We start from the raw sequence: 25,028 nt of genomic DNA on the forward strand, positions 1-25,028 counted from the left end.
GAGACCAAGTCAACACCTTGAACTCTGTCATGTTCCACTATTCCACTTCAAGAAGGCAGCTGACATCATGGAAAACCATTACAATCAAGGGGTTTACATGATCTTCTACAATATTGAGATCGGTGGTACATGTCAAAGTAACATCCACATGAATGGTAGGACCTAAGGTTTCCCAGCAGAACATTGCCTGGAGTATCAAACTACCTCTGCTGGCGTATCATCATCTTTTGCTTCTTAATCTGTCTTCATCCTGCTGCCATCTCTTCATCTTTCAGCTGCTCCCAGTAGGGGTTGCCACAGCAGATCATCTTTTTCCATATCTTCCTGTTCTCTGCATCTTGCTCTGTCACACCCACCACTTGCGTGTCCTCTCCAACCACATCCATAAGGTGTAAAAATATGCATATGCCAGGAAATCTTTTTTTTTTTTTATTTTGCACACATTTTACTGTTTTCTTGGCCTTCACATGTTCTCGTGGTCAAATACATGCATGACGATTCGAGCTTGAAATTATGCACACGCCAAAAAACCTGATTTATAAAGCCTGGCTTAGGCACATTTGTGTAGTTAACCCTTACAAATCCCAAGCACCTTATAAATATGCATACATGAATGTCTCTTGGATAGTGCCCTGAAACATCCATATATGGAGCATACTAATCAGCCTCATACTTCTTGGGAGTGTAGAGTTAGTCAATTATTGGGTTACTAGAGTCGGAGTTGGTAAAAATGTACAGACTATGACTAAATGCAAACTGTAATGTAATTTGTTAAAATTTCCAATTTCACCTATACTGTTTCAGTTTAACAATTATTTTCTTCAGGACTTTGATGAAAATAGGTTTATTTTAATTTTGTAAGCTTAGTCTTATGTTGAGATGCTGCAGAACTTCAATGACTGCTAGAGTAGTCTCCTTCTTGATGCACTGAGATCCCACCTCCTGCATTCAAGAGTATCTAGCTGTGCTCATCAACTGGAAGCACAAGATAATGTGCAGCATTATAGCGCCTCTCCTCTGTACTCTGTGGGTCTGGGAAAGGCATAGAGCAATAAATGGTAGCTGCTATCACCTGGCACATGTAATATTGTGATTGTTGTTGCATTGAATAGCGCAGGCCATGTGACAAACTGAGGGTTCAGCCAGTTACCTCACCAATAAGCCCTTCACCATGTACAGTACTGTAATGTCTGTGAAAACTACTTTGCCTCAAAATAGATAAATCATGGGCTGACTTACCTCACCAATAAGCCCTTCACCATGTACAGTACTGTAATGTCTGTGAAAACTACTTTGCCTCAAAATAGATAAATCATGGGCTGACCAATGCCACTGAGACATGTTTACTAGTCACAGATGACTTGTACTTTAATGAAATGTAACTACTTATGGTTAACAAGAGCAGCTTCAGTTTCACTAGATGTCCTTCTTGCAATATGAATGCAGTCAATTGCTCCAGTTATGTTAGGGGAAGCACATACTGCTGCAAATTGCGTTTTTATGTTGGCAAAAAGAAGTTATGTGTGTGTGTGTGTGTGTGTGTACCCACACCATATGAAAACTAGTGCCTCGCCGGTCAGTTAATGGCATCTGGCACAGCAGGCATGATGGCATGAAGCTTGGCTGAGATGAGGGAACTTGACAACAAGTCGGGAATATAAGTGACAACAAGCAGCTGATACAAACTAACACAAAAGCTAAAACAAGTCCTTCAGTGCAAATACGTAGCATTATCCTTCATAAAAAGGATCTAAAATACAGTATGCACATCATATTCCTCGTTTTTGAGGTGTAATATGTTTGTCACATCAACACACATTCTAATAACAGCTCAGTGATATTAATTATTATAAACAGGATTTTTCATTTTAGTCTGTTTGGCTGCACAAAAGTCTTTTCTGCCCAGGGCGCCTTAATACTTTTGGCCAGTTCTATTATATCTTATTACGTTACAGTTTTCTACAGAAATACCAAGGCTAGACATTGTGAACAGATAGGAGTTGCATTTTCTACCAAAGAAGAGAGTCTGAGTCAGCAACACAATTATTTGCAGCATACTGTTGTTGTCATGAAATTGCTGCTGTTCAGAGAGAGAGAGTTTTTTTTTTTTTTTGATTACTTAAGTATATCTTCGTTCAACAAAGAAATTATCTGTGGCAAATGACAGTATGTTGTGATTATGAAAATATAAACTTCAAAAATACCAAACATAGCCTATAATTATTTAAGAACAATGAGCAAACAAAATATTTCTTTTTAACTAATTAGCAAAATTACAATTATGTTTTATATAAATAATTTATTATTGCTTATTAATGTGTTACTATAAAGATTCCCATAGACCTTTTAAGCCTATCTAGATTTCTTTTTTTTCTTTTCAAAATCACTAGCACTTAAAACATTAAATTCAATCTAGCAGTGTAACACTACAAGTCAGTTATTTTGAGACCACTTCAATTAAAAATATACAAATTACAACATAAGTCCTTTAAAGACTAGTGTTCACATGAGAAAAATTGCATACTTCATAAGTAGCTTTCTACGGAAATGCTCCTAATCTTTAAACATGCACAATTAAATGTGATTTAGAAGGTGTTATAGAATAGCTTTTTCCAATGAGAATATAGGAGAAAGTGTAACTCGTAATATAAAGTTGAGTATAGTACATTTATGGAAAGTAGAATTAGCAATTGGCAAAGATCAGGAAATACTTTGGGGCAGAAAGTTATCCTTTGTGTTACTATGTGATTTTTCAGCTTTGTTATAAAGTACAAAGATACCTTCCTGATTCAGCTGCTCACCATTGTTTAACAGAATGCTTACAGATGTTTTTTCTTTTTGTTATTTTAGGGACAGTGTAGGAGAGGAAAGTTTCAAAACGCACAGGGAATGAAGATTCACATCGTCCAGACAAATGTACAGAAATTGCTCTGTGTTCTGCAATTTCAGAAAAAGACTTTAGTAAAAGAATCCAAGTCATATGTCGCTCAAAATCATGAGAAATGGTCATAAACAAAGACATTATTAAAACAGTCAAAGTTGTGTTCACTCAGAATATTGAGAAATGCTCCTGTTGCTCTTTTTAAACAGATTTTGCCCGAGAAATCATGTATGAGCCAATCTAGGTAACCTGGGATGGTGGTGGTTTATTAGGTGGTATTTATGATCTTTATTAGGTAAATGATGTTGCAAACATTTTACACCCCCATTCCATTCTATTCTACTTAAATGGAAACTTTTCCCACCACACTTGAAAAGAGAATTAGGTATGCATTGTTGCCCAGGTTTTCTGTGGTATGTTTAAAATATTAGTTATTACATTTTGTGCACTTAACAACCACATAGTATTGCCTACTCTGATCCCTGCCATCCACAGAGTGAGATTATACCCTCTTAATTGCAAAACAGTTTGTCAACACCCAATGCTATAAGTTTGTTATGGAATTTTTTTAAGATTGTGGCCTGGAGAGAGAATTATTATATTGTAATTATTCCTTTAATAGTAATCAAGTACAACCTCACTGGGAGGGAATGAATGGAAAACACATTTGCAAGATGACACAGCTTATGGTCAAGGCTGGAGAGTGTCTAACAGGGTAATAGTTACTTTTACAAAGAATTGTACATGAGTTTAACATTTGAGACAACCAGGGTCAGGTCATGTACAAAATGGTAAGATTTTTTTTTTGTCAAGTGCATATTGTTAACTAATAGAAAGTACTTGGACATCTTTGCAACTGTGGTGAGTTTATGTAGTGTGGAGAGGTGCAGGTTGAATGATTCACTTGGTGGTGTCCACCATGGACAAGTTTGTCGATTTTTAGTTTGAAAAACTTCAGTGGTCGTGGAATCAAATATTGTAAAGAGCTGAAAAAGAGCTTTGCTGTTGCAGCTAAATTGTTTCAAGACCCTAAGAAATTTGTTTTACTCTATATGCTGATTAATTTCAAATAAGGAAATACATGCTTCCCGAGTCAAAACATAACTTTTTGGATTGAATCCCATAACCGCATGGAACAAACATCAGCATTCTTTATTAGGCTGATTCTAATACATTGAGATATTTCATTTAAATTCATTTAGAAGACTAGATAGCATGTATATGACATTCACTGACAAGTGTGTTAATTATATGTGCATGGCCAATTCCACAAGAAAACTCTGTGAGATAGCTGGAGTGGCACTCCTCCTTATTTAAATCAATCTGGAATAACTGTTACTGCCATACAAGCATATCTGTTTTTCACCCATGTATTTTAACAAGCCAATATAGGTAACTCTTAATATTTGGAATTGTACATTTTTAAACTTTGAGTAATTTTGTTTTGGGCTATTTGTTTTCATAAATTCTTGAATCCATGTAGGAGGATTTGCAAATTGGTTCACTAAATTGTTGTATTTATGCAAAATCTGCAAGAGCTTTTGAACTTGTCATATTTCACAACTTAATGTCTTGCTGTCATAAAGGTATACATTACCTATGAGCTGACAAACAAATACATACAAATACATTACCACTACACTGATATGTTATAATTAGGTTTGTTGACATTGGATATAAAATATGTACATTATTTATTGTGAAGAATATTTTTTAAATAAAATACTGTCTTTAATAAAGTATCACGGAAGTCTGTTCATTTTCAATCCCCATTTTATCTACATGTAAAATACAGTGTTTTATAAAAAGTATTCATTCCCGATGAAAGTCATCACCATTCTGCATTTCTGAAGATACTCACACATACTCCTTTTATTAACAACCTCAGTGTTCCACAAGTTTATTTTTAAAGCCATAGTAAATTTGTCAAAAATAAATACAAATAAAAAGTGGAATAGCACTACTTGCATAAACATTCAAACTACACACTTTGATATTTAATAGGCCCTGTTTTTGCTGCAGTAACAACCTTAAGTCTTTTGAAGTAAGTCTGCACCAGTAAAACTATGCAACATTCTATGATCTGCTTCTCGCAACTGAAGAGGGCACCGTGGCGGATGTTTGCAGACCAACCACAAGCATTACCTGGTAGGTAACCACCCATACAATCAGATTGTGATTCAGACTATGAATTCCATGAATGAATGTAATTACCCCGATCTACATGCTGTCAAATAAACGAACCACACGCCATGGTGCGACGTAAGAGGCTTCACCTCTAGCGCTGACATGTAGTTTTTATTAGCCAGGAAACATTTTATATAGTAGTTGACATAATGTGTGGAAAAGGTCTAAAATTGTGTTCTCGTATTATCACTGACAATGTAAAATACTATGACTTCAACATTCTGAATTTTGGTAGACAAATGCATGCTTGATGAAAAAGAGCATGAAATGTGTTAGGTTCAGTAGTATCCTGTTGCAGCAGAGGAAAGTAATGTTTAATGCTTGTTCCATCATATTGTTGTTACAAAAATACAAACAATGACACAAAGTTGAACTGTAAGGAAAATGTGTGTAGTTGGTTTTTAGGTGCAGGTGACAAGAAGCCTATTGACCAGGTGAACTGAAACTTTGGCTGTCACATGTCCTCTGGATCAGAACCAAATGCACATCCATCACGTTGGTGCCTGTCAGTCCAGTGCGAATTAGGCATCTACCCCCTGAGAACTGACTGAAAAAGGAATAAGAATCATTGTTCTTCAGGAAATCTGAGGGGTTGAGTCCCTGAGCTATTGCCTGTTGCACAAGACTCGGTTCCGATAGCGCTCCAGCTGAATCTGTTGGGCCGTCCTGTCCATCAGTACCCAAGCTGAGAAATAGCACTTCATGAGAACCAGCAGGCAAAGGCATACCTTGACTTAAATCTACGGCCACTCTCAATGCAAGCTCCTGATTTCGGCCTCCTTTACCTTTTCCTTGTAATTGCACTGTGGGTTCCCCACCAGAAAGCAGGCATAGTGAACCAGTGCACTCTTCTATGGACTTGAGTGTTCGGAAGAGATCCCAGTCAGGGACTCCAACTTCTGGGCCCAGCTGAAGAATAGCAGCTCTCAAATGAGCTGAGGGCCCTCCAGGGAGCAGGGCCTGACAGGCAAAGCGTATCAGCAAGCCATAAAGGTGGGAAACTGCCTGCACCTCTCCACATACTGCCGGAGAGAGCACAATAGGCAGGAAGCCAAGCTGCTCAGCACAAGCAGAAGCAGCTTCAAGGGCTAGTGTGTTGGAACCAATGATGACATTATAGGTATGGCTGGAGTCTGTTCTAGATATTCCAGCTGGTTCCTTGTCTGTCTCAATTTCAATCAAAACCTCTCTGACAGAAGATGGAAGAGAGGAGCACAGATCATACTTTTCAAAAATCTCCCAGCATTCCTGTGAATTAGAAAGACTAAGAACAGTGGGTCCACTGGCTATGAGGTCCATAGGATCTCCAATAACGTCAGACAGGATAAGGCCAATCACCTGCAAGATAAGAGAAAATTAAAATTTGAGTTTGCATAACTCCATCTTTGTACTTTGAGTCTTGATTCTTAACCACATACAGTATATGGTTTGGGATAGCCTCCCTCTGTCTACAATTTGTGAATTCATGTATATAAACATATGAAAGGCACAGTTTGTGTTCTCTTTTTGATGCAGAATATCTAGTGGCTGCTTCCAACAAATTAGATATATTCAAATGCCTGCTTCTAGCAGTGTAGTATGAAACATGAGGTGTGATCATTTAATATTTACAGAAAGGTAAAATGTAGGTTGTTTCTATATTTCCTATACATTCCTACACCTCTACTCTTAACCCAAGCAAATCTGGTATTGGGTATATAAATCCTCCTAGAGCAATATTTTAATCTACAAAATGATGTTGAGGAATGGTGTAGATACATCATAGTTCCACCGTCCAGCTTGTGGTTCTGAACTATAATAGTGCTAAGAACATGTATGGGTGGATGATGATGCTGAAAATGACTTTGCCTGAACCCTCCATTCCGCTGTTTTTGGTACATGCTTTTTTCTGTCTATAGTTGCATATAGTATGGGTGTATACTGGCAGTGACAGGTGCAAGACAGGAGTAAAATTGAGATGTCACGTTAGTCCATTCCCAAATCAGTTATGTGTCCAAGCCCATAATCTCTTTTCAACCAAACAGCAACTCCTTGGACTGGTGGAAGTAATTCACGCCAGCACAGCGAAAATGTGAATAACTAACTTCGACTTAAAATGATAACAATATCCAAATTTTGTAAAGTGACAAGAAACCCTGATGCTACCTAACATCTTTTTCTACCAATGCTACAATTTGGCTAAAAATGTTGAGGATGTGTTACAAATCCATTTCACATATTTCAGGTATTTGGCTAGACTTAACTTCCATACTATTTTAATGGTTATTTGGAATACAATGAAAATAAAATAATATTTTCCTAAATATTCTAATTGTAGGAAGAAAAACAGATTTATCACTTGGGTTTAATAAAACAGCAGGATACATGTATACATAAAATAACTTTGTCAGAGGTATGCTTCTGACAGATGATTTAAAAATCAATAAAAATGAAAAAACAATGAAAATCCGCTTAGTGAGTCTTGTTTATATCGCTTATCAGACATGCTAACAATTAAGCTTTTTTTCCAGCAAAGGATCTCATAAAATGCCGCTAAATTAATTTAGAAATATGCCAATATGCATCATTGCTATGGAAATTTGAGATAGACATACATGTTAATGTGCTGTGCATGTCTGTACAAACAAAATGCCTTATCGTTTTCACACCGACAACGTTTCAGAGAAGATCTGCTTAGTGTAGTGCTGCTCTTGAAGAACCTGAGATTACCCAGTTGGTTTTTGACATACTTGATCCAAGTGTTACTTTTCATTGTATTGAGCCCTTTTTCTTCTTTAATCCAATTTTCACCCAGTGTCTTTCTGATAAGGGAGTCATGAACAGTGAGATTAGTAAACCGGAGAGGGGACTGTAGCTTCTTAGGTGGTGTTCTAAATTTTTTTGTAACTTCATGTAAAATTTTTATCATTATTTTGCCGGAAAGAGTCTCTACTGTCACAATTTTTTACACTTAACATTAGACCTGTGGTTTGATGGAGCTTCATAGCCTTAGAAGTAGCTTTGTAACCCATTCCTATTGGACTGATTTGTTGCAGAGGTTTATATGAATTTCTTTCAATGTGTTGGAATCTCTGTATTGAAAATATTGCTCTAGAATACAATGGCTATAGTTAGTCATATTTTTATTAGCCTGACTACTAACCAAAGCATTTTGTACTTATTTATTTGAGTTGCAGTCATTAAGAGAGGAATGACATTTCAGAGTGGAAGATGCACTTTGATACTCACGCCTCATACATCAAACATTGGTGTCATTTTTGTCTTACTTTCTATATCTACTACTACAGCCTTATAAAATATCTAACCACATTCATGCAGTAAAATGTACAATAAATCAAAAAGACAGAATGTTTTGCAAAGATGTCTATTAGACTGGATACAGAAGAGGAGGAATTGATAAGGTTCCACAGGTTTCTGAAGCTGCACTGGGAAATTAATGTCTATATTCATTCCTTTATTTAGACATATTTAATACCTCTTTTTAATATTGTGTAATTAGAATTATCTGCATACTGTATACTCAGTTCTGCTTCTTTGGCCGCATATGTTCTCTCATCCTTCATGCAGTCAAATTTCTACCTCTTTTTCTTTACACCAAAATTTTCCTTGTCTCTCAAATGGAACAAGCAATCTCATTTATGTTCCAAGCTTAAAAGGGCAATTTTTGTGCCAATTTCCTACTATTGTTGCTTTGCTTTTGAAAAGTCTCTTTCTGCAGTGAACACAGCAACTGAAGGAAGTTGAGGCATCTTTGACACTAGGTGTTATGATTCATTTTTTATTTTCAGGCTATTCTGAAAAATATTAGCATTGGTAAACCTTCTGATAAGCATTTGGACTTGTTTTTGAAAGTCACAGATCACGTAGATTTGATTAAAATGTTCTTTTTTTGTATGTCAGCTCACAGAAGTAGGGTAGCTAGCACAGTTGTAGAGACCTATATTCAAATCCCCACTTGAGCACTCTACTAGCAGAATCTGTACATTGTTAATGTACTTGTCTTAGTTTTTTCCAGGTGATCTGGTTTCTTAATACATCTCAAAGATGTGCATGCTATGTTCACTGGTGGATATAAACTGGTTCAATACAAGTGCAGGTGTGAGAGAGTGCGCTGAGATCTGTGTGGGCCTGCTTCCTGCCTTTACTCTGTGACCGATTAGTGCCCCGTCTGCGTTTGTTTACTGACTTGTGTATATGCTCCGGCCCTGTTTTCCCAAATTATATCATGGTCAAGAAAAAAAACGGACAAATGAATGAATTCACCAATTTGTTGCAAGTGTACAAACTGCCATTTATACCTTCCTCAAATTAATTCCTGTCAATTGTTATTTTTATTGTTGTTTTAGTTCATTTCATGCCAAGGTGAGTAACGTTACATATCTTACTAATGCCTGCATTCAAAGATGAACATTGCAGTCTCAAGATGTAAACTCTCTTAAAATTATAAGGATAAATAAAACTAGTGTAGGAGGAAAAGTCTTTATCTATAAAGCACCCACACGCTGGAATGTTTTTCCTAACCTATTATCAGAGAAGCCTCAATGAGACCAGCATTTAAATCAAGGTTGAACATAGCATAGCTTAATTCTAATACTGTAGAACTGATGATAGCTTACTTATAGAGAACAGTGATATTTTTATTATTAATTTGCTAAAATCTTTCCCATTTTGTGGTTCTTTTCAGAATTATCAATGGCTCTTGGTCTTATTTGTAGATGAGCTGTCACAATTGATGATCCTGCTTTCAGATATTTTGTATAATGCATCTTACCAAAAAAACCCTGGAATTTGAAATTTAGCACCCTGCATAAGTATATAATTATTTGTATACTAGGGGGCTTCACCCCCTGCTCACTTCTCTCGCTAACGCCCTGGCCAGTGCTACGCGCTAACCTCTTTGCGGTTCTGCAGTTCGCGTATGGGGATGTGAATCTACAATTTAAACATTTTAATTGTCATGTGAAGTGTTACATTTGCATCCAAGCGATGTGTAACTGCCCGTGATTGCATTTCGTTTCTTTCTCTTTATTAAATAAAATTACTTTTTTGAATGTTTGGCTCCGAGATTTAATTGTCTGTACAAAAGCTATTCTAACAGGAAACTGTTAACGTTTTAATACGAATGGCATATCAAGATCTCCTTTGATGTCTAATGTTATCCGCGGGAGATGTAGTACATTACCTTTCTTCAGTAATTCGTGCAGTGGAAGACCGGATGGTGTTAACGGTTGTAGATATTCTTTGTGATATTGTAAGTTGTTGTTTTCATCTTCCACACGATAACCACCAACTGTTTCAACATAGTCTATTGATATGTGTTTAACCATTTTGCTGTGTTACCTATCAACATTTTTAGCGTTAATTCATTTGACTTTATCGTTTCTAGGTGCTAGGTTTGCCCGTGTACTCATTTCTTCTGTTCATAAACATTCGTGACGAAATTCTTCAACAACATTTGGACATAATACATCTTCTTTAATTGGGAACTTAAAGTGAGGAAAATGTTAAAATTTATAAGAGCTGAGAGCGCAAGAAGTGTGTCTGTTAAAAGCTTTCACAAGACTGAAAGGTGAGAGGACCATGGTCTTATCTGAAAATGGTTGTAAGTAGGGCATGACTTGAAAGAATCTAAAAGCAAAAGTTACCGTCTCGCAGGACTTGCTTCCAAAGGTTGCAAGTATGATGTGACTTGAAAGAATCTCATGTTAAAAGTCTCCGTCTCGCTGGACTTCATTCCAAAATGTCTCTTCAAAAGATCATGTCTTGTCGCAGGATAAAAAGTCTCATCTCCCAAGATTTTTTTTATTATAATAGAGAGATATTGCATGTTTATATTTCAATACTGTACTGTAGTTTGTGTTTAAAGTCTTTTATAGCCTTACTGTATTTGTAGTTTTTGTATGGTATTGTGTTGTCTTAGGTGGAAGTGTTCTTAAAGAGAAAAGAATCAATATTCTGCATTACATTACTGCTATGTAAATCTTTATGAATATTTAATTGCAAATGTATTAAAGATAAAAAGTTCATTTCTGTGAATGGAAGCAGTTTAGATAAGATGTTAATGGACTCAAGTACTATACTTTAGAACTGTAAACCATATTCATCACAAATAGAAACTATTATTTTCCATGTTATTGGAATAAGAAGCTCTCACCTGGGCAGGATATGCATAGCGGGCCAGACCTCCACCCTTCAGTTGTGAAAGTGCCTTCCGAATGGTGTTGAGCTCCTGAATGGTGGCACCCTTGGCAGCCAGTTGTTTGGTCAGTTCCTGTTTCTCTTCTAAAGAAACAGGAGGCGAGGGTGCAGGTAGCAGGGCTGAACCTCCTCCTAAGAAAAAATACATATGGTTAAAATCTAACAAAACTATTAAAAGCTTGATATAGAGAATACATAAAAAAACACTGCTTGAAGAATAACCCAAATACTGAAAAAGCATAACTGTGTTCTATTATTAGAATAAGATCATAGTTCATTTTCATATTGTAAAAGATGTCTAAAGTAACCAACATTTTGACTGTAAACCTACAAGGCAAGGTTTCTAGATATGACATTGAGAAGGTGATTGAGCAGACAACAAATGCTTTAAAGATGTTGAATTGGAAAACTGATAGGGGAATTTTAAATTTAAACATATCTAAATACAAAGAAGACTAAAGTGAGGGTTGGATGAAACAGACTTTAATTATTGGGAGGGATGTGTGCATATTCAGGTGGTATATGTTGGAAAATTGTCGATAGGGACCATTCTGAGTACTGATGCTTCTAGAACTGTAGATATATATTATGCAGTGTTGCTTGGGGTGGTCTCCAGGTGGTTACATAGTGTTGCAGACCCTATAAACTTTTTTCAACTAATATGTTTTACAAATAGACAGAGATATTGTAATGATAACTATAAAATTACAACATCCCAATCTAAACTCTCCTTGTAGGATACAAACACTGACATTTTTATCTATGAACTTTTACTGAGTAAATAACCATGATCCATTCAAACATATTTTATGACCTCACTTCTTTAAAGGACAATCTCAGTGAAAGTACTGCCTGTCTTTTGGATGATTGCTCAAGTTACACGAGCCCCTTAAATTACAGACAACATACTGCAACTATAAGCTGACATGAAGTAAAATAAACACTATATCAGTCTAAATGAACATTTAGCAATATCATAACAAGTATTTGAGATATGTTTAAAATATAGTTCAAAATGTTATCATAGGTAAATTGCAAGAATTATTAAATTAATATGTTAAGATATTAGCAATAAATTCACTAGTATCTCAAATGCATTTCTTGATATTTCAAAATCTACTTTTCATTGAAAGTGCATTGTCTTTTCAAATAGGACTTCATGGCAGCAAGCAAGGCAGAATATTTTAAAATATATTTGAGGACTCAGGAAATATTGATTTATTGTGAACACATGGTAGCTTTATGTCATTTCCCAGCCTGTTTTTTCTGCCTACGTGGAGTTTACATGTTATCTCTAAGGCTATACATTTTTACCCCAAATACCCTTGTTTTCTCCCACAATCAAATGATGTGCATATCATTATAAAATAACATGTAGAATACATTAACAAGTTCAAGGATGGTTTCTGTTTTGTGCCTGATGCTGCCAAGATTGGCTAGGGCTCCCTTTAACTCTAATGGAAAAACCAGGAACAGAACGTGTATTGACTGACAACCCAAAACCGCCAACAAAACATGCTTGATCAAATATATGGTCAAAGGGTCCCTAAGTCTACCTATGCATTGCATTGGGTGCAACGTGGGAACTTGGCAGGGACAGGACAGTAGTACATTGCAGGACCCACTCATTCACAAACTGCCTGGACTGCACTGCCAATACTGATGCTCTGTGTAAGAGAGGACAGAGTTGACTATACTTCCTTAGAAGGCTGGCATCTTTCAACATCTGCAATAAGGTGCTGCAGATGTTCTATCAGATGGTTGTGGCGAGCGCCCTCTTCTACGCGGTGGTGTGCTGGGGAGGCAGCATAAAGAAGAGGGACGCCTCATGCCTGGACAAACTGGTGAGGAAGGCAGGCTCTATTGTAGGCACGGAGCTGGACAGTTTGACATCTGCGGCAGAGTGACGGGCACTGAGCAGGCTCCTGTCAATCATGGAGAATCCACTGCATCCACTGAACAGTGTCATCTCCAGACAGAGGAGCAGATTCAGCAACAGACTGCTGTTACTGTCCTGCTCCACTGACAGACTGAGGAGATCGTTCCTCCCCCACACTATGCGACTTTTCAATTCCACCTGGGGGGGTAAACGTTAACATTATACAAAGTTATTGTCTGTTTTACCTGCATTTTTATCACTCTTTAATTTAATATTGTTTTTTATCAGTATGCTGCTGCTGGAGTATGTGAATTTCCCCTTGGGATTAATAATCTATCTATCTATCTATCCTTCCATCGTTCACATTTGGTCAATTTGACGTCAACGTTTAAGCTAACACACAGGTTTTTGGGGATGTGGGAAGAAACCCTCACAGACATGGAAAAAAATACAGAAAATATTTTTAATCCAAATTTAAAGGTTCTCTGGGAATCCTCTTGTGTCAGTATACTCACATGATTATAAACTGATCTCTCTTCTGTGCCTGGCTACAATAAGCTGGCCACTGATATGCTATCAGATCACTTTAATTTTCATTAAAAGAACTGGTGCCACACTTAAAAGTCAGAAGATAACTAGGCTGCTGTAGAAACTGGTGGAAATACTATAGTGCCAAATAATTCTGTGGAAAAACTCCTTAATTATCTGGTTAAAGTGAGGATGCAAAGGCCCAGCAGCTCAAAGTAATCTTATTTCGCACCAGAGATGAGCGTTAATAGCAAATCACGGTTGGTCAGTCCATTTGCTAGGTCTCTGATGGTGCTGGCAGCCTCCATGGCATTCTGGTCTGGCAGATTATGGTGAGCTCCTTCCATCACTCTGATTGGACTGTCAGCATTCAGTAGCATATCTCTAAAAAATGAAGACATAATGAGTAAGATGATATGAGAATGAAGAATAATACCAAGCAAGAAAGAAAAGGATGATTGAACTGCAGATAGTGATGTAGAAATGATAGCGTGCTTAGACAAACTGGGTAGGACAACTCTAGAGATTCCCATTTATATGCAATGTTAATTGTAAACAGAACTTATTTTATTGAAACTACCTTGAAGCCAGTACATTAGTTAGTGTATTACCACGTTACCAAGACAATGGAATTGTTTTATTGCATGTGCTCTTAGTAAGGCAAATAATGGATATTATACCTTTCACATCATACAACACATTGCTTGTAAAACAAGAATGACTCAGTGCAATAAAACATAAAATGTATGTTATTTTGCAGAGCTTACATGTAACCGATTAGTTATCAGACCTCATCAAACTGGGGAGCCTAAATGCAACCTACTGTTTCTCATAATGAAAACAGTCATATTGTTCATAAGAATTCGGAAGACATTACAGTACACACCATTTTTTCAGCAGCCACCAAAATGCTGTGACTTGTAGAGTATGAGAGGCAGACACATTCAGACATGCTGTGCACCTAGAACAATTCATTGGAAAACTGGTACACTTTCAGAGTCACTGAAGTCTTATCAAGTGAATGACCCCTCATTCCAAGGCAACAACTACAGAAGCTGCAATAACTGATCACTTGGTACGAATCTTATCTGATCCAGTCAAATCCTTCCATAGGGAGCAAACATCCATCCATATAGATTTCATATCATGGTGTATCTCTTTCTGGTATCCTTAATGAGCATTTTATTTGGTAACATCCATTTCCAGGCTGGGTGAGATTCTCACGTGATAAAAGCATGTGAAAGCCCACTTTCTCTATAACCATAAGCAAATCAAGGCTAGGTGACTGTAGCCATTGAAACAAACTTATTAGTATCACTTACATTAGAATACAGGTTTATAGAGTCATTACTGTAAAGTGTGCAACGTACAGTGAAATTCTTACTTACAGATGCTAATCAACATGCAATACAACATCACAATTAATGTTTGTTATTTACCTTACATAAATACCTCAAAATCTGTTTTCCTTACCTCAAAAATCTTAGAGAATGAACTTAATTTTTTTTTTGATTTCCTTAATACTTAAAAAATGCTTTTGATCAGTGGTTGAGTAATACCATAATTCTCTTGTTCGTTTTAATTTTTCTCCACAAGTTCTATATGTTGAAAAAAAAAATGCTTTCACAACTTTTTTTTAAGATTGCTATCTCAAGGTTGACTTAAATTGACTAAATCATTTTAGTTTGAATCCATGATTTCCAACATGACAGTGAGTCATCAATACTTTTCAGTGTTCTTATTCACCCCAGTAAGATATTATTTGGATGAAACAATTCTGCAGGGTGAACTTTTTCAATTCCTTTGATAATTGTGAAATTTTGGAGCCACTGTCTTGTCCATTCAAGATTTTCAATTCCCTTAACTTGAAAATCTGTGCCATATCCATTAGTTCATGAATATATATACTTGCTTTTCTATTAGGCTTTATATCCCTACTACACTAGAATGACAATGCACTTGCCTGATTCAACTTCTGATAAATATTCTATTATATCTTTTAAAACAAAAATGTATTCAGAAGTCTTTACCAAATAAACTTTGACTTTATATGGGCACTTTCTATGTTGAAACACCATACCAGAACACTTTATAATTACAAAGATACACCATACACTATTTTTCCAAATGGACCATATAGATAGATAGATAGATGAATACATTATAATAAAATAACAAAGACAGGTATTTTGTTCTACGATAGCCTGTAGTACTATGACTAATCACTGCTGGAAAACACAGCTATCCTGGTATATGTCTTATAGTATAAACATACAGTATATGTATATCTATCTATCAATCAATCAGACCTAATGATACTCCTCCTGTTTTGCCATTCACTAATTGCTTTAATAAGTGAAAACATATTCATAACTATTTGTTTTTAAATATGGAAATCAGATTAACAAAAAAATTCCATCACTTGTTGGAAATGCTGCTGATAGTACACTACATCAGAGGGTATGAACATTCATTTTACTGAAATAAGATATAGCATAGATGTTTAACATTAATCCAACTTTAAGCAGTCATATTGCTGCATTTTCAATAGCACCATGGATAAAATGCTAATAAAATACCAAACACAGAGATGGATGTGTCATTCAACCGCTGTGATCATGCAGATGTAAGGATAACATGTTAACTACACCCAGAACCAGCCATAGTAGAATTTATCTCTAAACGTTGTACAGAGATATTTGGACAGCTTTACTTGAAGAGACATCAGCACATGGGTCACTTCAACACTCTTAGTATTTTCTGACATCCTTGTGAATTAATATTGCATTGCATTAAACCTGAAAAATATTAACATCTGATTCCTGTGACACTTACACTCGTCCAGCTTTTTGCAACTCTTCCTGAATTCCATGTGGGACACTAATTACTCCTTGAATCAAATGTTGTCTGAGAATCCTCTCTGCTGCTGCTGCCATACCTAATACAGCCTTTCCAAATCCAACTAGGTACAGATTGTTTTGCAGTGGATAGCTCTTGTTGCCCACTCGGAGGCGGCCATCTTCTAACACCAGATTTTGGCGCATCATGTTATCTGGAAGCACAGCGTTAATGGCAGCCCTGAAGATGTCACGGCCCATCTCAGGCAACGTCATTGCGGTCCTTTCCTGTAATCTGAAAACCCTAAAGGCACCACCTCGGAGAAAGCAAAATTTGTGGCTGAAAGCTCTGGCCATTGGGTTGGCTGACACTCCTAGGAAAGGCACTCAGGCTTCCAGAGCTGAAATGAATCATGAACATTAAAAAAAAAAATTAAAGGATAAGTTAATTATGTAGTTTTGTTTTTTTGGATAACAATAAAATGCAAAAATATCAGAAGTGCTACATTGTATAAGACAAATATATGCATCTCACTACTAGCAGCTCTTCTCAAGACCTGCAATGTGGCTTTCATGGCCAAATTTAAAACACACTATCAGTGCTTTATATTATTAATCCTATATAAGTTAAAAGCATTAGGACTTCAATTATAAGAAATGTTTCAGACTTATCATAGCCTTTATGTACAATTCCTTCTTTCCTGACTTGTTTTTTCCATTGTGCACTCATGCACTTTCCCCATTTTGTGGATTAGGCATTACCATGTTTGCTATACATAAAATTGAGGAATTGTAGCATGTACCGCAGAAGCTGAATTACACATAGTAACTCATGACTCTGCTTATAAAAATAATTTTAACCAAAAAGGTTAAACAAAGTGAAAAATAGAAACTAGTAAAATAAAAAAAATAGCCATATGTTTTCTGCCTTTCTGTCTTTACAGGTACAGGATGCATCTCTGACATTTTACTTGTCTCTTCTGTATACTAAAGACAAGTAATGGAACTTGGAGCACAAGTTAGTTTTTTTTATTGTGGGGACAACTGCAAGACACACAGGAAGTCAATCACAAAAGAGCTGCTTCGTTCATTTTTCACATTGCCATCTTTCAGATTAATTTATGCACCATGCCCTATTTCAAAAACTCCTATCTTGTCCTTTACATAACAGGAAGATGTCAGAGGCGGAGGAGCAGTGCTACTTTATAGCCCATTCCAATTACATTAGTCAACAAGTAAAGACATCCTAAAGCAACAATTTGCTGAATTTATAAATTTTATTACAGTTTTATAAACTGTTTTAATACTGACCTACAAGTCATCAAAATAATGGTGGAAATTGCAGTCAATGATGTTGAGCAACATGAGTGATAATGAACTTAATGAACATAAACTTAAATCAAGCTTAACTAGTGTTTTCAAGTGGCACTGTTGTGAGAGATCAAGTCATGATCTTTAAGTGTCACAAGCATGTTCAGATTTTGTTAGTACAATGTGATAAAACTGCTCTTTCACAAATTAGGCACCCTGGGTTCAAATTCCATGCCTGACTGCTGTCTGTATAAAGTTTGCCCATTACTTTGAAACAGGACACTCTAGTTTGTTTGTTTTTCCCACATTCTAAAAACATGCTTTTAAGGTGAACTTTTGAACATATATTCACTCAGTGAGTGAAGGTGTCTGCATAAAAGAACACTACAATGAAACCTGTAACCTCTCCAGTGTTGTTTACTGCACAGTGAAAATTTTCAAATTATGAATACAATACACATACTATATACACAAATGCTTTTCAATAAAATTTTAGCAAACCCAGTTTTGTCATTTCTAGACTGACACCAAAACATAGAAGGTAGGAGCCCCCCAAAAAACCTGCAAGCACAGTTGGGTGCACTGGTCTAAACTTGAGAATCGCCGATCTAGCGGACCACACTGCTAACCAACATAATAAACTCACTACCAGAAATTAAGAAGTACAGGATAATATTTCCCAAAGACAATTAAAAAAAGAAGTGCAGTTACCAAGAAATAAATGCAAGCTTACCTCTGTGGTCTGCAGAAGAGTTGTTTTCACTGAGTTCACCTTTGCTTTGACTCCTGCTAGAGTGTTTGTCCTCATGCACCTACTCATCAGTCTATTGATATGCTGGATTAATTATTTCCAGAAGCACACTGGCTCTGAATAATGGAAATCAAACAAACGGCAACATTTCCAGTTCTTCAAAACAGATCTGAAAAGAGTTGGAAATTTTACATCGCATAACTTAACATTTTGCAAAGTCCTTCACTTCAGTTGTGAATATTTTATGCCATCAGATTTCCCTTTCAAATAATTTTGTAACTAACTATAACATACTGTAAATGATTAATGATTCTTATCCAAAGACGAATATTTAATGAACCAGTGGTTACACAATCTAAAGCATTCATTTCAGTCCCAGCTGAGTGATCTACCACCATGAATCCTTATGGCATATTACATCTCCATAGTTTACCATAAGCTGTTAATAAAAAAATAAAGGAAATAGCAAATTTCCACTACCAACAGCTGTTTCTCTTTATTATTTAAATGTATCACACATTTTTCATATTCAGATTTAAGAATATTTGTGTTAGGTTATGCAGAAGTACATTTTCAGATCTGCCTCCAACTAGTATCTAGTAATTTTAACAACAACAACAACATTTATTTATATAGCACATTTTCATACAAACAGTAGCTCAAAGTGCTTTACATAATAAAGAATAGAAAAATAAAAGACACAATAAGAAAACAAAATAAATCAACATTAATTAACATCGAATAAGAGTAAGGTTCTTTGGCCAGGGGGGACAGAAAAACAAAAAACTCCAGACGGCTGGAGAAAAAATAAAATCTGTAGGGATTCCAGACCATGAGACCGCCCAGTCCCCTCTGGGCAAATACCAAATACCAAAGAGAGATTAATTTCTACCTTGGATTACACTCTGTGTCAAAATAAGTTTGCTTGTTTCATGTATGATTTGAAAATGAATCTATAGCTTGGATAATTTGTGTTTTTGCATACACATGGTTAATAGTGTACTTCTAAAGCATTACATTTAATATTTTTTGTACTATAAGGTGATCTTTTTGTAAAGCACTATGTGACTCTGCTTATTATCAAAAATTTAAATGGATTTGCTGGTACTGGTTTATGCATAGAAATATGTTTGTTCTGCTTTGTCTCTTCAATATTTGCAGTGTTTTATTATTTATTTTTTCACATTTTTTGTTTAAATAGTGTATTTTGTAATTAGCATTTTAAAATGCTCTATAGATAAGTTACAACCATAGCTTCTACAGAAGACCATTTTCTTTCAGGTTGGTTTCGGTTGTGCTAACTGAACTTGCAATCCTTTACTTTTCTTTCCATCTCTTTTCATCCATCACTACTTTCCATCTAGGGATTACAAGGGAGTCAAACTCTGACCCTTAAAGGCTGCAGTGGCCACATGTCTTCATTCTAGCCAATTTCCAACTTAGAATTTGGTCTTGTTTGCACCTGATGAGACATCACTCTATCATACTGCACATTTACTTACACACATCATTTATTTATAGCAACCAGTTTAAAATGAACAACATCTTGTGTGCCCATTATATGCATTTAGAAAGAAATCAGGAAAAAAGTAAAGGTCTGGGATGCACTAATCCAATTTGATCAGCAAACATTTTAATGGTATTTAAGCCACTCAGAAATATCCGAATGTATCTGACATGATAAAACGGGAACCCTATTAAGCCAATAAGTAAAATAAATAGTTTCTAATTTAAACAATTGCTACGAATGTCATTGTTCAGCATTTCCAGCCCTCTAGGCGATGTATTTGACAGTTCTGCTATTGGCACAAGTCACACTGCTAGTCATATATAAATGAATTATTTTTATAATAAATGCATTAAGGTACCAATCACACAGTATTAATTATGTCTTATTTCAATTCACATATGCACAGCCATGCATGCAATACACTTTTGTGTACATTTCAAAGTATTACCATTTCGTTCCGTATATTAGATTGTAATGAACAGTATCAATTTAAGCAGAGAAAAATATGAAAATATTAACACATTTATCATCCACAACTGGTTTTGCTTCTGCCTACCATAAGTGCCTTCGTGCAATGTTTTTTTTTTTGCTTTTTCCAAGGTGATTTTTGCTATCTTTACTCAATTATAACCATATTTATAAATGGTACTCTCTCTCTCTCTCATATCTAGTCAATGTATGTGTGTGTGTATATGCATGTATGTTCCAGCATCATTTCCAAACGGCTGGAGCGATTTTCATGAAACTTGGTACACATGTTTCTCATTGGTCGACTAAAAATATTGTAAAGTGTGGGGTGATCTTGCGGTCTTGTATGCATGTTATCATTCATTTGACACACGGAACGACCACCAGAGGGCAAACTGGAAGTGACTGCCAGCATTGTTTATGTTTGAGCGCCACTGCGCCCCTGTTGCTTTTGAAATTAAATAGAGTTCTATGCGTAGAAGTGTGTGTGTCTGTCCGGCCCGGAAGTGAGACGTAGAGTCTGGGTGAGGGCTCCAGCTCCGAGGATACACAAGCAAGGCCAGTACACCGGCAAAAGGAAGCCTCCTAAGAAAGACAGTCGCTTAGCTGCTAATGCACAAACAATGCAAGCACTTCGGCAACATGAATCCTTCTAGCAGAGAGATGCCCACAGTAGTTCTGACGATTTTAATATTTTCTAGGATCCCGTGCTGGCTTACACAGTTAGTATATACCAGACAACTGCCAGCATTCTTTATATTTGAGCAGCACTGCGCACCTGTTGCTTTTCAAATTAAATAGAGTTGACCGGTCCCAAGCATCAACTAGATGATAACATACATACAACACCGCAAGCCAAACACATTTGTGAGTCTTCATTGTTTGTTAATTTATTTTTATTTTTAAAGATGTGTTTTTCTAATTAGATTTTTCTCATACAACTCTCTCTCTGTATTATATATATATATATATATATATATATATATATATATATATATACAGTGCATATATGAATATGAATTGGACTAATTTTTGATAAATACCAGAGTCTTACAAGTTTTAACAGTAATTTCCTATGGCAGTATCATTAAAAAGATATCCATTATCCAACCCACTATATCCTAACTACAGGGTCACGGGGGTCTGCTGGAGCCAATCTCACCCAACACAGGGCACAAGGCAGGAAACAAACCCCGGGCACGGCACCAGCCCACCGCAGGGTGAACACACACACACTAGGGACAATTTATAATCGCCAATGCACCTAACCTGCACTTTGGGAGGAAACCCACGCAGACACGGGGAGAACATGCAAACTCCATGCAGGGAGGACCCGGGAAGTGAACCCAGGTCCCCTAACTGCTAGGCAGCAGCGCTATCACTGCGCCACCAAGCCGCCATTAAAAAGATATGATACATATAAATACACTCTTAATGTTTCATGATGGTGTCAGGACCACTGTGCCTACTTCATGTAATGCACAAGAAAAACAAAACTCACAAAATCAAAAAATACAGCTTCATATTTGTCTTATTCTGCATCCTCTCCTGTGTGTTCACTGTGCAAATTGTTTCCTTTACATCTACCTCTTTTTAATTTTTTTAAAGGGAAACTACAAAATTAAATATCTACCTCTACTCTATTGAGGGATTTACTTGTCTAAATCTCAAGGATGTGCAGTCAGGGGAGGCAGTCATCATGAAAAATAATAATAAAAAAAACTAATGATAACATAAAATTATTTTGTCCACTCGTCTGTGCTATAAATTTGTTTTCTGTAAGATTCCAACAATTTTGATCATGTTTATAATCAGAATCGCTAAATTGGTGCATTTTCTGTTCAAATACAGGGGAGAAACGCAAGGTGCGGCAGCGACAAGCCTCACCTCACCTCACCTTATACTGCACTCTTCCTCACACACTGGGTTCATACATGCAATTGGTGCGTGCCTCTTGCTGTCTCTCTGTATGCTGCCAGTATAATGTTTACAGACACGTTTATTATACACCCTGACTTTCCACAGCCAGGCCAATATCTTTAATGAACGTATGTGGCATATTTAGTCTTGCTGATTGGACATAAAACAGCAGTGAAAAGGCACGAGGTGAAGCAGAGTACTGCGCCGCTCGGAAGGGGACGCATGTGAGCCCAACAGGTGCTTGTTGCTGCTGTTCTTCTATGCAGAGGCTCTGAGCGCCAGTAAGTTAGCGATATCAGAAAGTCAAGTGCACTGCAGCGGTCCGTTTATTTTTACTTTTTTGTTCTGACTCACTACCAAAATAGATGATTAAGACTTTTAAAACTAAAGGAAAATAAGGAGGATTTTTACAAGAAAATGACAGTGATTCTCGTGGAGAAGGATATGCGCCTGGACTTTATTTACAAATAAAAGTAAGACCATAAACGGTTTTCAGGGCGAGTACCAAATGAGCTCTCTCTATAAATGTAACGTTCTGTCTTAGTCAAATATGTACCTTGCCTGTGTGTATGTAAAGAAAGCTGATGAGATATGAAACATAACCAGTAGTCAATGTGGATGCTGCTAGTGAATAAGCTACTCTTTGGGGTTCATATACAGTATTTGTAACTCTGACTCTGAAGGAGTCACCAGCCATGATTCTCACCGCACGTCACAGCTGAATCTCTTCGGAAAGCACTACATTCTATGTTATAGTTTTTTAGATGATCTAAAAATTGTATTGTATTGCGGACCGGTCGAGGTGAATAAAAAAATAACATTTATGTAAAACAAATGATCACTTGTTCCAGGATCATTACAAAATGCACAACTACTGCAATCAAAACGATGTGGCAGTCTTAACAGTTCCATAGAGAATGTAAACCAATAAAAAACAATTTTTTTAGCTCTACCAGGAAAAGGAGACTTTAACTGTTTAGTTTTTAATTATATATATTGTTCAATAGTTTATTTGAAAGAGCATTATTGTTAATGAGTTTGAAAATACTCTGCTCCGATGTTAGAACTGCAGTTGACCAGATTATGCTGTTTTAAACTAAAATGAAAATGTACATTTTGAATAAAATTATTCAAAAAGCATACGATTTCTTTTACTATAAAATTAGTGCACTATACATTAAATGACTTGTTTCACATTTTTCTTCGTTTCGAATTACAATACATCCGTTATTCCAAATTGGAGTATTGTGCCGTGTAAAATTCTGAACATACAATAGTTTATAGTACAATAGGACAATGTTTTTTGGTGAAAATAGAACACTTTAAAAGTAGTTATTGTGTATTAATGTCACAGATAAAGAAACGAAATGCCTCTACTTCCGCATTGGAATCCCATATAGTGTCGTTTTTCTAACATTTAAATGGGAATTCCGGAAAGTACATGTTGAAAATAAGTTCAACGTTAATAAAATACAACCAACATTTTTATTCTATAATTAGCTAGTCGGAGAATTATAAACTACTCGATTATTAGGTCAAAGGTCACCGAGGTGGTGACGATAGCTTTTTTCTTTACATTTGCTTACTTTTTTCTTTAAAACGAAACTAGCAAAATACTTGTAATAGGCGGTACACTTACCAAATACAAAAATACAAATGAAATTTACTTGGTCTCATGCAGTACCTGTGCGGCGCATAACCCAGAATTAAAATAGCTTGACACCGGGTTGAAAGTGTATGTCCTCCTTGTCGTAGCTATGACTTCTGGGAAATGTAGTACTAAAACCCCCTTCAAGTTGCGACCTTTGAGCGACAGGGGCCAATAAAGAATGCACGGCTGAGCTTGTTTTCTCCGTAAATTCCATAGTTTATGTCGATTAATATGTACAGCTGTTATGCAAATAAACTATTTTTTATTGATTTCTTCATTTTATTCCCTTATGCATTCCGAAATTTACAATTAACTTAAAAATGAAGTTTTACTGCAGCTTTACGGCTACGGGATTGTACAAAAGTACAAGAAAATAGCGGTTATAGCAAAGTGCTCTTTCAAAACAATATGGCACAATATGTTTCTCATTGATCTGTGTGTTTTTTGCTGTCTGTTGTACAAAAGCACAATAGTAATTAAAGTATAATAATATTTTGCTTTTTCTGCATTTTCTTTGTGTATCTGAAAAAATATAACTATTATAGTAGACAAAATTTTATCACATTGCTGCATCTGTGAACTAAATTAATAGCAGTCAAAACAATCATGTTTATAACAATCACTATAATGATTAATATAGTCTAATTATAAATAGTAAGAGAAAACCAAAATAAGTGACAAAATTAAAATGAAAATAACTGGAATTATTTAAATTATTCACATAACACAGTCAAGCATTCATTTTCTTAAGCCTTATTGTGGGAATCAAAGTTGTATCATGCATAATGGACAAAGATGCCTTGGATGAGCTGTCGGTGCATCAAAGGGCACAATCACGCACAATCATCTCCACTCATTTAAGGACAATTTGGAGTTGTCAATCAACCAGCACTGAACGAAACTCACA

General features: G+C 36.1%; 2 protein-coding genes across 4 annotated transcripts in view; one reads left to right on the forward strand and one right to left on the reverse strand.

Moving 5' to 3' along the window:
* The window catches only part of tcta (T cell leukemia translocation altered), a 33,456-nt gene that overhangs the window by 2,828 nt on the left and 5,600 nt on the right, over positions 1 to 25,028 (forward strand). The window contains exon 3 of one of the 2 annotated variants that reach the window (XM_039771257.1): positions 2,851 to 3,694. The exons of the other annotated variant lie outside the window; for it this stretch is intronic. Within the exon in view, the coding sequence (XP_039627191.1) occupies positions 2,851 to 2,893 (43 nt within the window). The 3' untranslated portion in view covers positions 2,894 to 3,694. Of the gene's footprint in view, positions 1 to 2,850; positions 3,695 to 25,028 lie in introns of those variants that run through there. 2 annotated transcript variants of the gene reach the window in all.
* Positions 5,346 to 24,224, reverse strand: glyctk (glycerate kinase). 2 transcript variants are annotated; one of them, XM_039771251.1, is made up of 6 exons: positions 24,155 to 24,224; positions 18,555 to 18,741; positions 16,509 to 16,911; positions 13,906 to 14,057; positions 11,223 to 11,398; positions 5,346 to 6,406 (listed from the first exon to the last, which is right to left on the reverse strand). In XM_039771251.1, exons 3-6 carry the CDS (start codon positions 16,865 to 16,867, stop codon positions 5,492 to 5,494), a joined length of 1,602 nt encoding a protein of 533 aa, XP_039627185.1. In that variant the 5' UTR covers positions 16,868 to 16,911; positions 18,555 to 18,741; positions 24,155 to 24,224; the 3' UTR covers positions 5,346 to 5,491. The 2 variants fall into 2 exon arrangements, with proteins under 2 accessions (XP_039627185.1, XP_039627184.1); XM_039771250.1 differs by having other exon boundaries at positions 24,110 to 24,216.

The sequence above is a fragment of the Polypterus senegalus genome, chromosome 12 (genome assembly GCF_016835505.1).
Source record: "Polypterus senegalus isolate Bchr_013 chromosome 12, ASM1683550v1, whole genome shotgun sequence".
In the NCBI taxonomy this organism is placed as follows: domain Eukaryota; kingdom Metazoa; phylum Chordata; class Cladistia; order Polypteriformes; family Polypteridae; genus Polypterus; species Polypterus senegalus.